Below are 14708 nucleotides of genomic sequence, written 5' to 3'. Positions count from 1 at the left end.
GAAGCCAGTAGTGTGGGATCATGGGAAATGCCTAGGTAGCCAGCAGCATGGAATCATGAGAAGCGCCCAGGTAGCCAGTAGTGTAGGATTCTGGGAAATGCCCAGGTAGCCAGCAGCAGGATCATGAGAAATGCCGAGGAAGTCAGTAGTGTGGGATCATCGGAAACACCAAGGTAGCCAGCAGCATGGGATCATGGGAAATGCTGAGGAAGCCAGCAGCAAGATCGTGGAAATGCTAAGCTGGGCCAGCGGGCAAGATGATAGAGGTAATCCTTTCATCTGGGTCATCACACCCGGTGGAGAGAGAGCATGGGCATGGAGAGCTCTTCAGTCCTTTAGATAACTCTCACAAAAACATCAGCCTCTCGAGGGCAGGGACCCTCCTGTCTAGTTCACTGCTAATTCCCAGCATAATAGGCCCACAATAAATTTTTGTTGCATGAAGGAATTAATTCATGAATGAGTAACTTGCCCAAACAACTAATTAATGAACACATAATTATGTCCCTGCAAGTGCCAGGCATTGTGTTAGGGCTCCCAGGATACACCTATGGACCAGACAGGGCCCCTGCCCTTGTGGTCCTCTGACCCAGTGGAGTCAGGCATCTGCCATTTTCTGAGCACCTACTATGTGCTGGGCACTGTGTCAGCCAGCCATGCATCATGTAGTGTAGGTAACCCCCTCCACCACTAGGTATTGTTCTCCTTTCTCAGTTGAGGAGATCAAGGCTTAGAGAGGTCACATGACTCAAGGCCACAGAGTAAGACAGAAACAGCGCCTGGTTGCAGACCCAGATCAAGGTGATTCCAAAGTCTGCCATTTCTCTCTACACCATGCTTTCTCCTCCTGGAAGGGGAGGATAAGAAGAGGGAGGGAAAGCCTTCTTTCTGAGGGTTCTAAGGTCATCAGGGTTGGTAGAGAGGGTCCTGGAAGATGGCAACATGGTCAGGAAGAGGGTACAACAAGGGCCTGGGAAGCTCTCTAGGATTCAGGCTGGCCAACTCCACTTCTTCATCTTTACTTCTCATCCTGGCCACCCCTGCCCTCTTGTTTCAGGCTTCTTGAGCTCCTGAAGGTTATCTTTGGCCTCAGGGCATTTGTGTATGATATTTCCTTTTTCTGGGACACTCTTTGGCCCAGCTAATTCTTACTAATCTCTCAGGATTCATCATAGATGTCACCTCTTCCAAGAAGCCATCTCGGACTGCCCCAGACTGGGTTTGGTCCCCTGCCTGGTCTCTATCCCATCAGAACATTTAACATGCCTTTAATTGTGCACATCTCTCATGAAGTGTGCTTGGATTCACATGTGTCTTACGTGTCTGCCAGGCTCTGTCCTAAGCACTTTGCATATCTTCGCTCATCTAATTCTCCCCAATACCTGGTGAGGGAGGAAAGTACTGTTGTGATCCCTGTCTTGCAAACGAGGAGACTGAGGCACAGGGGGTTAAGAGAGTTTCTCGGGGTCCCACAGGTAGTAAGCCATCTGTCCAGGATGCACATCCAAGTTCTTGAGTCTGTACTCCCCACCACCCTGCTCTACAGCCTTTCAGTGACGTCTCAGTGAGTGATGGACACGGACTTGTGTGGCACTCTGGACATGGCTGTGAGCCCTTGTCATTGCCCTGTGGGGACATCTCGGATTGGTAGGCGGTCTGACCTTCAGGGCGCAGGCAGTTCTAACTCTGGGGAGAAAGGAAGAGGGTTGGGGGAGCTGGGTTGGGTTGAACCAGTGACTCGGGCAGAGGAGCTTCCCCCACCCTCCCCCCAGATTGGCAGGTTACAGTGCTCTGGCACCCTCCCCAGTTTCCTCGGGATAATGAGAGCGCACCCACAGCTGGCCGTGATTGCTTTGGCTTGGGTCACACATTGTACATAGTAATCCCTGGCTCCCATCTCCCCCTTTAAGTGTGTCAGTCGGATCAGAACTCAGGTTCTTGTCTTCCCACTTCACTGTCTGGTTCAGCACTAACAACCCCTTCAATTCTCCCAAACCCGAGGGGCCTAAGGACCGCTCTGGCTGCCAGGAACACTGGGTTTAATGGGCACCTACTCCCTGCCATGCTCTGTGCCCCTTCCCTGGTTTCAAGGAATGTGGAGTGTGAAACCAGGGCAACCGAACCCAAGAAATTAAAGTGATTTCCCTGGGACATCTCGAGTGATGGGACAGACGTAATCCACCTCCATGGCTGTGCAGGAGAAAAGGCAGGAAACCTGGATATCTGGCTAAAACCGCAAATGTGGCTCCTCCTTAATGCGGGACCACCGTGCGTTTTCAGGGACTAGGCAGCCTTAGAGGGCCAGCCCGTCTACTGGGGAAATGAGACCCGGGGAGGTGACTCACCCGGGCAGCTGATGCACGGAAATGGGCATCAGGGCTGAAGCCACGCTCACAGGCTGTGTGTGTCTCTCTCTCACAGTTCTCCCCAGTCACACGTGTGGGAACCCCGGGCGGCTGCCCAATGGCATCCAGCAGGGCTCAACCTTCAACCTCGGGGACAAGGTCCGCTACAGCTGCAACCCCGGCTTCTTCCTGGAGGGCCACGCCGTACTCACCTGCCACGCCAGCTCCGAGAACAGTGCCACGTGGGACTTCCCCCTGCCCTCCTGCAGAGGTAGGTGGCCAGAGAGGGTCTGAGGGGTGGGCAGTACGCGGAGAGGGATGCTGGAGCTTCCAGGGGGGGCCTGGTCTTCAGTGGGGAAGGCTACACCGTCCACTCCAACAACGTCTAGGGTGCCTCCTCTGGGGAGCGCATGTCTGGAGACCACCGCGGGTCCCCAGGGTCCCCAGCTATTCTAGAGGCTTCTCAGCTGTACTTGACCTTCCAGCCCTCTGGTGTTCCTTCCTTCGATCCCTTTCCCGCACATCAACAAACTTATTTTTAGCCAGTCTACCCTCCTGTCTAGAAGAAACACGGTTTCTTTTCCGTTACAGAGCATCTGTGTGCAAGGATCTCCCCCAGCTGCTTCCCTTCCTACTGACCTCACCCTGGCAGTTCTTCTTTTCCCTCTCCTACAAATTTCCTATAAATTCAGCCTCTCTCCCTGTTTCATGGAGCCCTCCTCTCAGCCTCCAAATATGCTCAAAACCTCTTTACCCCAATAGCCACCCCCCCCAAAAAAAACCTACCACCTCAGCCTCCCAGCTAGGGTGACCAACTTACCCTGGTTTCCCTGGGATTTTCCCATTTTTAGCTCTGAAATTCCCGCATGCTGGAAACGCCCTCAGTCCCAGACAAACTGGGATGGTGTGTCACCCCCTTCCCAGCCTATTTCTTATTGTCCCTCCAGCCCATAATAGCTGGGTTTATTTCTAAGCTAATTTCTCATGCCTTTAATCTGATGATAAAAATAATGCATGATCATTTTTAAATGATCTTAGAAAATTCAGAAGAATAAAGAAGCAACAAAATTTGTTCATTTTAACAATGATTTTCACGTGTTTCCTTCCTGTCTTCTAATCTATACTGCACTATGCATATATTATGAATATGTGTATAATTGAGATTACCATGCATGTAGATTTTTTAAGACACCTTTTAAATGCTGTGACATTGTACTGTAGGGTTTCCCCAGGCCACCAGGAATGCCCAGCATCTCAAAAGCTCCATCCAACCTTCTCTCTCCCCGCCCCCACCTCCCATTTACTCCTCTGCAGACTGGCCTTTGGCCCCAATATTCTGCATCATGTTGCCAAATCAGATGGGAATTGTTTTGGCCCTTATATTTCTTGACCTCTCAACAGCCTTTTGCACTATTGACCACTCTTTTCTTCTTCAAACTCTCATCTTTAAATTGTGTGGGTCCCAGAACACTCTGCTATAGGTCTGGGGGGGATCGTTTCAAGGAGTTGAGAAATGATTGGAACATGCAGCTCTCCTTGGGTTCAAGTTTTACCTTTCTCTTAGAGGCAGCTTTTCTGTAAATACTGTCCAAAGACTAGCTCGGGGAGCCTGGCTCCCCATTCCCGCCATAAGCGCATGCCCTTTGTATTGTCTGCACCAGGGGTGGAAAATACTTGGCACATATATCTCTTCCCTTGTTCCCATTCCAGTGGCAGACATAATTAATTGATCACAGCACCCTTTCTTGAGCCCACACACGGCTATGAATTCCTTCCCAACAGACAAGCCACAACCAGTCAGCGTGAGTCGCCACGTGATCCCATGTTTGTTTACTCCTCTTTGCCATGTTGGTCCTTCTTGGTGGAACCCAAGGGAATGAGAGTCTCCCTTCTCACCTCCCTAAGTGCTCCTCTCAGGCCCCATTTCTAAGTTGGGATGTGCCTCTCATCACGTGATTGATACCAGGAATGACCAATCCCATCAGGTGAGACCTTGGCCCTTCCACACAGGTGTGTGGCCCTGAGTGGCCAACCACGGCCTAAAACTGCTGTCTCCACTCCTCTTAGAATCCCTATCCACCCCCAGCCCGGAAGATGTCACAGCTGAACACTCTGACCTTCCCAGGAGGGGTGTCAGAGTTGTGATGTGATAATAGAATATGAAACCTGATAGTGTATGAAATCAAGTATTTAAGGTGTGAAACAAGACCCACCATTCTCTTTCCTCTTACAACACTATAAATACCACGCTCTTTTAATATGGAAATGGAAAACAATGGTAGCCCAAGTATGAGAGGCAGAGGGACTGCCACCCCATCCTGTGCCATATAGTTCACATCAACACCCATCCCAATATGGTGGAAATCCACTTCCCCTCCCAGGGTCTCCAGGGATCTTCATCACCTTTAGCTTCCTCTGAATCTGTAACTCACTGCCATCCCTCATTTCCCTGGGTTCTGCTCTGTGAGCTTAAGTCAAGAAGCTGGCCCATTGGTCTTCAGTCTCTCCCTGTCTCAGCAGAAAAACAAACCAAAAAGCAAAACCCACTAACAAAGGTGTTTGCCCGCAGCACAGCCTTTATTGAAGGTGTTGGTGGCAACACAGGGAGTTTGTGGCTCAGCAATGCAAACGGCTGAGAATGAAAGTCTGAGTCATCATGAGCCTCAAAAGCTTTCGGCCCCTGCTCCCTGGAAGCTTGTCCCTGGCTTCTGTCTTGACAGGCTCAGGTTTCCATGGGGGTGTACATCACACACTCTCTTCTTTCTCCAGCCAACTCCTCTTGGTCCCTCTTGACTTTGGCCCCACGGGGGGACTTGCATTGACCTCTTAGGCACAAGAGCCCCATTGCCTCTTGGTTTTGCCATCTCCTTACAGGCTAATGTGTCTCTTCCCAGGGTGGTATTGTCCTGAACAAAGAGAGCCTTCACCTGGAAGAAACTTGGCAGACTGTGAAAATGCCTTTTTTTAATTAATCCACCAGTAAAAGATAAGTGATGAGGGCCATCTCCTGGAGGTCTTCCTTGGCTAGGTGGGCTCACGGCCCCCAGTCTAGTGCCTGCATGTCCAGACATGGGGGGCGGGCTGGCATGGGCTGGGGTGATGGTGCTCCCCCAGCACGCACACCACAGCAGTGGTTCATGGGCGCGGGGGGCCTTTTTGGGGCAGGACTTTCTCCCAAGCCTCTCTCTTCCCCTTAATGCCAGAGGGCCCAGCATGGCCTCGCCTCTGGGGACATCGTGCATCTCTGCAGATTTCTCATCCACTACGTGGCTTCTAATTGTCACTTGGAGGTGACTCTCCAGTTTCTGTCTCCAGCCCCACTCTCTGCCCTACGCTGCAGGCCCACCTGGGTATCAGACTCTACTGAACCTTTCCTGGAGTGTGCTTCAAATGGGGCACATCCAAAATCTAATTCTTTCTTTCTTCCCAAACCTGCTCTTTGTGTGCCTCCCCCAGCTCAGTGAAGAGTGTCACCATCCAAGGTGGCCAAGCCAGACACCCCAGTGGCATCTTACCCCCCTCACCATTCTTGCCCCTGACACCATCAGCCACCACGTCCTGGTGCATCTCTCTCTGCACCCGCCCTCGCCTCCAAGCCTCTGCCCTTGTTCAGGGGCTCTGACTAGTGATGGTCCAGACTACCTCACGTCTCATCTCACCTGTCCCACTGCAGAACAGCCCTCCCTGGGCGGCCATCTGCCAGTCTCCCACCACACATGGCCCAGTCCATTCTCCACTGCTGGAGTGAACTTTCTAAGCCACAGATCCGACAGAGCACTTGTTGCTTAGCAGTCTGTCAGTGGCTATTCATCCCTGACGGGGTCAAGTTCAGATTCCTTAGCATGGACAAGGCCCTTCCAGAAAGAGTCCCAGGCTGATCTTTCTAAGTCTTTTCTAAGTAGCTTCCAATTTAGCCACACTGGAGAAGGCCGTCTTCTGGAACACACCAGGGAAGCCAGCCAAGGGTGTTAAGTGTGGCTTCCAAAAAGGCTTCAAGTCCCGGAGGCTCCTTGGCGTCATAGGGGGCTGAGATGTGGCTCCGCCAATGGGGGAGGACAGATGGCTCTCCCACTCTCCGAGTCCCAGCACCTCCCCCATTCTCGGGGCTCCAGGTCCAGTTCTGGTTCCTGATTCACCACAAGATGCAAGAATAGTCTGAGAAGTGTCCTCAATAATGCCAGTGATTTTCTGAAAGTGATTTTCCAAACTGCACTTCCTTAGGAGGCCAAGCTGTACAGGAGCTGAGGGTGCTCATCAGGAGCCGCGCGATGCCAGGAGCCGTGGTCATGCCAGAGTTAACGGTTCGCACTCAGGAAGGATTAAAGCCTTTTGGCCTTTTTTCCTCTAGTGTGGAATTCTCAAGGGCTGGCATCTGTGAGTGGATAAACCTCATCCTCTGGGCAGTGGTCCGTAAATATTTGCTGAATGAGTGGGTGGCTGGATGGGCCTAATTCCCCACCCGAATCGTGTAGGCATACAAGCCTGAAAGGCAAATTGCTGGCCTGGGTTAGCCCACCTGCCCAGCAGTGCCGAGGGACACAGGGTCTGAGGCCAAGGCTTCCTGGAGCAGGTTGGAGGGCAGGAAATGCCACATGCCTGGCTGAAAGGTAGACTCAGCCGGAGGACATAGCCTGGATTAAGGGGGAGTGAGGACCCACTGGGATATTAGGGGGCAGAGCAGGTGTGAGGCTGACCTCCAGTGAGGCCCATCCCAAGGCTGCTGGCCCTCTAAGGCTTGGTCTAGCTGGCAGAGGGAAGGAGGCAGGACCTATGGCCTCCCTTTGCTTTGTGTCACTCTGGGCACCTTGTCAAAGGCAGAGGTCCCTGGGAGGCTCTGAGCTTTGTGGAACCTCTTTGAATCACAAGAAGGAAGACCATGTGGGTTTCAGCAAATGGCCTCTGACTTGTGAGGAGCATGGGCCCTGGAGCAAAGAAGCCCATCTGGGGAAGGCATGGGGTTCAGATGTGCTGGGGGCTGCGAGACAGGTGGAGAGAAAGCAGCTTGAGCAAGCAATGCTTGGCCTCTGAGGTTCAAGCCAGACACTGCCGGCTGTCCCGACTCGGGGAAGGGGGCATTGGTCTGCAGAAGCTCGGGCTGCACGTGCAGAGCTACATTCCCGATTTTCTAGCCCCAGGGGGAGGAACCTGGGGAAGGCAAGACAGAGGCAGTGTGCCATGGAAAGAGGGTGGAGTCAGATGGGTCCAAGTCAGCCCTAGCCATGCCGTGTCAACTCAGAGCTGCGGATCATGGTGTGTTGCTAAGCCTCTCCGCGTTTTCAAGTGGGGAACACGAGCAGCGGGCTGGGTCGCTTACTCATTCATTCACTCAGGATCCAAAAACTTCATGAGTGCCTACTATGTGCCAACCAGTTAGTAACTCAATCCTTATTTATTGACTGCCGGTCGTTAGACATTTCTTTTTCTAGATACAGAGAATTGCAGTGATGAAAAGTCAGACCAGTCTCCAAGAGATCATGGAGTATTTATTTGATTTTAGCAGCTGGGAGGCAGAAAACAGATAAAAATCAAATACACAAATTTCAGATCTGAGGGAAATGAAGCAGATCGGGATAGGAAGACTACTTTAGGTGGACCTCTCAGGAGAGGACCCTCTGAGCAGGTGATATCTGCACTGAGTCCTGAATGATAAGGGGAGGTTGTTATGTGAAGACCCAGGGAAGGGCATTCCCAGCAAAAGGAACAACAGGTGCAAAGTCCCTGAGACAGGAGAGTTTGGCTTGTTAGAGAATCAGAAAACAGGCCCATGTGGCAAAGTAAAATGGGGGGGTGGGGGGAGAGGGGTTGCTGTGGTGAAGCAGGACAAGAAGTTTGGGTTTGGTTCTAAGCTCAGGAAGGAGCCAGGGAAGAATTTTAAGCACAGGTATAGTGCAGCTGAACTTTTTTTTTTTTTTTTTTTCAAAAGATCACTCTGAATGCTAGAATGAGAGGGACTGTAGTCAGCAAGAGGTACAACCAGGAGGACTGGTCAGGAGGCCTCTACTGCAGGCAAGCAGGCTGGAGATTCTGCATTTGGGTCACGGGTGGCCATGGGAGAGATGGAGGGGAGGGGGTAGACAGGGACCGTGGTTTGGGGGCACAGCCAATAGCCCTGCTGATGGGATGCATGTAGGTGCGGATGGAACAAAGGGTCAAGGTTGACTCCTAGGCTCTTTGTCGAGTGCTGGCAGGGTGGGGATGTGGATAACTGAGATGGGGATGACTAGCACAGGGAGTCAGAAGCATGTGCCCTGAGGGGAATCAAGGGAACTCATTTCATCCAGATAAAGTCTGAGATGCCTGTGAGACATCCACGTTTGGGGGAGGGGGGGCGGGAGGGGCGGGTATTAATTCTGTGGCTGGGGAAGTTCTGAGCTAGAAGGAGGTGGGGAGAGGGATACGAGGCCCTAAGTTGGCACTGCGGGTGGCAGAAGGGTCTGGGAACCGCATGCTGGGCCCCTTTGTGCTGATCACACTACACGAAATGCAGAAAGTACCAAATATCATGCCAGCCAGCGGGGACCTTGAGTGATTCTGGAATGCACTATGGCTCCCAGATACCGTTCCTAACTAACCACGGGGTTCCTCTCCTACCACTGGGGTCACCAGTCCTTCTCCAATCACCTTTGCCATCACTGTTACTATAGCAGGACCATCCAGAGTGTGCTCTGGAGTCCAGTCACCTGGATTCAAATCCTGGCCTTGCCACTCCTACCCACTAGCTGAGTGACCTTGGGCTAGTCATTCGACCTCTCTGTGCCCTGGTTTGCTCACCTGTAAATAATACCAATAACGGTGCTTAACTCACAAGGGGGAAGTGAGGCTCAAGTTGATAAAAGCTCCGCGTGCGGCAGAGGACCCTGCTTGTACCGGTGACTCGGAGAGCGAGCTGCCGTGATTCTGACCCGCGCCAATGCAGCCTGGCGTTCGGGGAGCACTAACTCTCCGCCAGACCCCGCTCTGCCTCCTTCAAGCCTCATGGAAGCGTCACAGGAACCCCAGGAGGTTAAGAGCTTGCTATCCCCTAGTGCACGTGAGGGAACTGAGGCGCGGAGAGGTGAGGTACTTTGCCTGCAGCCACACGGCTCGAGCGCAGTCTAGCCAAGGCCATGCGTCTACCAGCCAAGATCTTGACCACCCCTGTCTGCTGCAGACAAGGACAGTGGCCTGTGACGCCTGGCAGGAGACTCGCAACGACACTGTTGCTTCCAGAGCTCCGGCTTGGTGGCCCAGGGCCCGAGAGCTTGATCCTCTCCTGGGTGCGTCCCCTGAGGGGTCCACGCAGCCAGGCACTGCCCAGTCTTCTGTGTTCCCCCCGAGCCGTCCTCTGTAGCCTGTCCCGTGAGCTCCAGGAGAGAAGCCTCAGGGAAGGGGCCTGAGGTGGTCCTGCTGGGCAGATGCCACTTCAGTGGTGGGGGTGGGGGAGCCAGGGTCTGCAGGGGCTACTTTCGTCCTTTAGAGGAAGCCTGACTCAAGACTCGCCCACCTCCACTTGAGTACGGGTAGCTGACCTGCACTTTGGAGGCAGCACAAAGCCCCCACCTCAGGCCTCGCTCAGAAAAGCCCCTCTCCGGGGCCTGGGGCAGCGTTGGAAACAGGTGGATAACTCCGTGGGTCTGGAGTCAAGAGTGTCCGAGCTTCGAATTCTGGCTCCAGCAGTTAGTAGCCATGTGACTGCGGGCGAGTTTTAAAAACCACTGAACCAGGGTGCCTGGGTGGCTCAGTCAGTTAAGCGTCTGCCTTCAGCTCAGGTCATGATCCCAGGGTCCTGGGATCGAGCCCCACATCAGGCTCCTAGATCAGCGGGAGAGTTTGCTTCTCCCTCTCCCTCTGACCCTTACCGCCACTCATGCTCTCTCTCAAATAAATAAATAAAATCTTTTAAAAAATAAAATAAAAACCGCATTTTCTTCATCTGTGAAATGTAGATGATATTATACCTATCTCTTCGAGCAGTTTGAGCAGTAAACAGCAGTTCAGGAACCAGGGTGTTGGAGGAGCCCGAGAGACAGGGGCCACTTAAATGGGAAAGGGGCCACCTCTACAGTGGACTGGCGGCTCTGGGCAGAGGGCCTCAAACTCTCGAGTCCTCAGTTCCAGCACAGTCCAGCACACCTGCACCAGCGAAGCATTTAGCCCAATGCCTGGTCTATACTGGAAGCCCAACGGAGTCATGTAACTGAATGCCATGTCCCGCCTGCATTCTTCTCCCCAGAAGGATGCCTTGGGGGACCATATCCATGGAAGGCATCCAGGGTTGGGGAGGGGCAGAAATAGCGATGCTCTCAGGCAATTGCAGTTTCTTAATTTTAAGAAGGGGTATCTTTGATAAAGCCAAGGATAAAGGGGCAGAACCCTGAACCCCCAGAAGAGGGGTTGAGCAGGTCACTGGAGCCCCCGAGGACCCTGAGCCACACAGCACAAGGAAAAGGGGGAACATCGAGGCTTTAGGGCACTCGTGCTCACACTTGAATTGTCAGATGGCAGCTTCTCCCCCAGGGCCTATGGGGATTTTTGTTTCCTCAGAGGCTGAGTAGCCTGAGGATTGAGGATATGGACAGAAGCCCAGAGCCAAGGGCCCCAAAACTTGCAGGCGCCCAGGAATTTGCACTGACGTTGGCCTGAAATGCAAGGAAGGGAGAAGTAGGATGTTTCCTCTATCCCTACCTGAAATTTGTGAGTCACTGGAGAGTTAACAGACATCCAAGGGGGCCCAGGGGTAGTTCTCTAAAATTATAGTTAATTGAAGAAATTTCAGTAGAACTTAAAGTTGATCATAAAGAAAGTCATAAACTTGGAAGGGCAACACTCGACATCACACACCTGCACCTTAGAATATACATGACTTAATGGCCGTGCAGACTGCCCATTACCAGAGAAGGAGAAAGTGTAAATTAATATTTTAGGACTGTGGTGTCACCTGAAGGTTATATTTTATGGCTCTGAAGTTGTAACCATGAAATACGATGCCTTGTTTAAAGTGAGAGGAAATCTCCAAACAACTTCTAGAGCATCTTCAATCAAAGCGGTATGTTCAGGAAGCAGGGTGTTGGAGGAGCCCAAGAGACAGGGACCACTCAAATGGGAAAGGGGCCACCTCTACAGTGGACTGGCAGCTCTGGGCAGAGGGCCTCAAACTCTCGAGTCCTCAGTTCCAGCACAGTCTAGAAACCATTGACTAAGGTTAGGAGCTTTGATATTTGTGGAGCTACTGAAATTTGTGAGTCACTAGAGAGTGACCATCTCAGGATGGCTTACCAGACTGCTTTTAAGCAGGGACATGTGGTGTCTTGAAAGAAGCCACAGTCCTGGTGCCAGAGAGACTCAGCTGGAATCCTAACTGGCCATCCACTGTGTGACCTTAGGGAAGTTCCTTAACCTCTCTGAGCTTCCCCGTCCTGTTTCATTTCCTTGTTCAACAGCTGTTTATTGAGTGTGCCTGCCATATGCCAAGAGAAGTGGTAGATGTTGGGGGCATTTTCATTTCCTCCGAGCTGAGTAGCCCCGAGGCTCCATTGAGCGACATTAAACCCTTTGCTTGATGTCAACAGTCCTTTGTCCTTCCCAGCAAGAGAGACTTGCTACCGAGCTTCTGGGTCCAGAGGCAAAGGTATGTTGTTCTAAAAGACATTTCTTCGGGTGAAACTTACACCTCACATGGAGAACGAACTTGGCAAAGCCCCTGCCTCAGGCAGCAGCTGTGTGGCAGCTCCTGGATGGCAGAAGGCACTTAGGGCCATGAGGGGCTGCCCACCACCCAGCCACAGTGACCGAACAGCCTCTGCCCAGGCTCGCTGCCCACAGACATGGCCCCTGCCCTCATGGAGTTTACAGTCTAGACATTAAATAAGTGACATAACCCATCAATGAATTTGGGGAAATGATTCATTATGGGAAAGTATGTCCTGCTCTGAAAGCATAAGATGGGGGGAAGGGGTTTCTGTATCTGGAAAGATCCTTGAGGAAGTGACACTTGGACTGGGACCTAAAGGCTGAGGAGGGGCCAGCCAGGCCCAACGAGGTAGGGAAGAAGTTTCCAGAAAGAGTAACTGGCACTTTCCAGGTCCTGGAGCAGGGAGATGCTTGGTACATCAGAAGAGCTGGAAGGAGGCCAGTGTGGCAGTGGGAAGTGGGCGGGGAGAGACTGGTGTGAAGTAAGGCCCCGTACGTCTTTATAAGCCACAGGATGTTCTACTCTCATGAGTGACAGTGGGAGTTATTGAAGGTTCTTACAGAGAGGAGGGGTGTCCTCAGGTCTGTGTTTCCAGGATCACTCAGGCTTGTGTGTGAGGAATGACGGGCTGGAGCAGGAGGGATGTTTGGAGACCAGGGGTAGGCCTCAGGGCTGTGGCTGACTTGGATGGTCACGTGGCTTCACGTGGAGCGGGTTCAGGGCAGATGTGAGGCCGGGTCAAGAGCTACTTACAAGGAAGGACGGGGTGTGGTCTCCGGCTGGGTGTGGCATGCAGGCGAGGGGGCCAATGGCCCCAGCCCTCTGGCACAAGGCCCTGGGTGGAGGGCGCCAACACTCTCCGGGAAGGAAATGCCAGAAGGTCAGGGTTGGTGGGCGGAGAGCACGAGGGTGGGCTTGGGTGGCTGAGTTTTAAGAACAGTGTAGGATGTCTGCTTGGGTTTCTAAGACCAGCACCACACAGAGGCCTGAGTCACTGTCTTCCCCCATGACCTGCTCCCCTCCAGCATGGCCGGCTGCTGCTCTGACCTGGACTCACAGGCCCGAGGAAACGGGACAGCATGGACCAGGGCTTGCCACTCCGTCCCGCACTCCTGACACTGCTCCCTCACCCCATCCCCCCACCCGGAGTTCCCCTCCTGCCTGACCCCGACCGCTCTTCCATTCAGGGGCCTTTGCTTCTGCCTGCTGATCATTAAATGTCGCTCATCCCGGGCCTTCTTTACTCCCGTGGAGCCACCGTTGCTCCTCATCCCGCTGACTCCCAGCCTCGCAGGCTCCCGGGCCCGTGCTCTCTGTGGGTGCTGCCACCTGTTTACCCTCAGCAGCTCATAATCAGCATGGGAGTGCTGAGGGCCATCACTGTCTCGCAGAGCTCCTTCTCTTTCGCCCCCTCCCCCCCCTTTACCCAAACAGCATCATAATGCTGCCCTGTTAGAAACCTCCACCTCCCCCTTCCCTCCTCCTCTCCCTCACTGGCCACTCCCGGGTGGAGACCATGTCCTTTCTCTTCTTCCCTGCCTGGCTCCTGAATCCTTCTGTTCCTTCTCTTCCTCCCACTGGCACTGCCACTCATTGAGGCTTTGATGGTTAGGACAACCTCTCCACGCTAAGAGTTCGCATTTGGAAATAGGCTCATTCTCTTGAAATAGACCTTGACCCTGTACAATGACATTAATCAGAATAGTTCAGGACCCCCAGATGAACTCACCTTAACCTCCATCCCCCACTGCTTCTGTATATGCAGCTGTCAGCTCCGTCTCTCCACCAGGACATCCCACATATACACTCAGCCCTGGAATCCAAAACTGGACTCCTGCTTGCCTTCCCCACCACAAGGTATCCCCTTCCTGGGTTCCCTGTCACGGGAGGTACATTTCATTCATCCAGATTCTCATGCCCCAAACCGGGAGCTCATCCCTCCCAACTGCCAAAGCCTGTAGATTCTGCTTCTTAAATGTCTCTGAAATCAGTGCTCTTCCTGCAGTCCCCAGGGTCTCAGCTCCGATCTCATCTGGCCTCCCCTGGACTTTGGTGACTATGTCCTACCAAAAGCATCCTGCCCACTCCCCTGACTCAGACCTCCTCTGTGCCATGGCCCCAGTGATCTTTCTAAAATGCAAATTTAATCATATTCCTTCACTACCTTTGATTACCAAGATGAAGTGGAAGGAAAAGGAGAACGTAGTACTTGTTGGGCATCTACATGGGCCAGCCACTGGCTGACACTAGGCACTGTCCCATTAACGATCCCGTTCAGTTATCCCAGCAAACCACCGTACAAGAAAGCCAAATGAAGCTGCCAGAATTGAAGCTGGGGAATTGTGGAGGCTGAATTCAGATCTAGGCCCTCCTGACCCCCAAATCCATTTTCTTTCCAATATAGTCCGCTGCTTCCAAATCTTCTTGGCCCAGCGTTCTCTGTCACGTGGCTCCTTCTCCATTTCCAGTACTATCACCCACCATTCCTCTCGGTTCGCTCTGTGATAAGCCATCTAGAACCACTTATCTTTTTTTTTTTAATTTTTTTTTTAAGATTTATTTATTCATTTGAGAGAGCGAGAATGAGAGAGAGTACATGAGAGGGGGGAGGGTCAGAGGGAGAAGCAGGCTCCTCGCTGAGCAGGGAGCCCAATAGTAGAACTTAAAGTCAGCGGGTGAGTTTGCTTCTCCCT

At 52.6% G+C, this 14708-nt stretch overlaps 1 protein-coding gene across 1 annotated transcript in view; it reads left to right on the top strand.

Moving 5' to 3' along the window:
• CSMD2 (CUB and Sushi multiple domains 2) overlaps positions 1–14708 on the top strand; it is a 621951-nt gene that overhangs the window by 196336 nt on the left and 410907 nt on the right. The window contains exon 4 of the mRNA XM_044913827.1: positions 2422–2616. Within this exon, the coding sequence (XP_044769762.1) occupies positions 2422–2616 (195 nt within the window). The remainder of the gene's footprint in view (positions 1–2421; positions 2617–14708) is intronic.

This window comes from Neomonachus schauinslandi, chromosome 4 (genome assembly GCF_002201575.2).
Source record: "Neomonachus schauinslandi chromosome 4, ASM220157v2, whole genome shotgun sequence".
NCBI lineage: Eukaryota > Metazoa > Chordata > Mammalia > Carnivora > Phocidae > Neomonachus > Neomonachus schauinslandi.
This window is presented reverse-complemented; position numbering and strand designations above follow the sequence as displayed.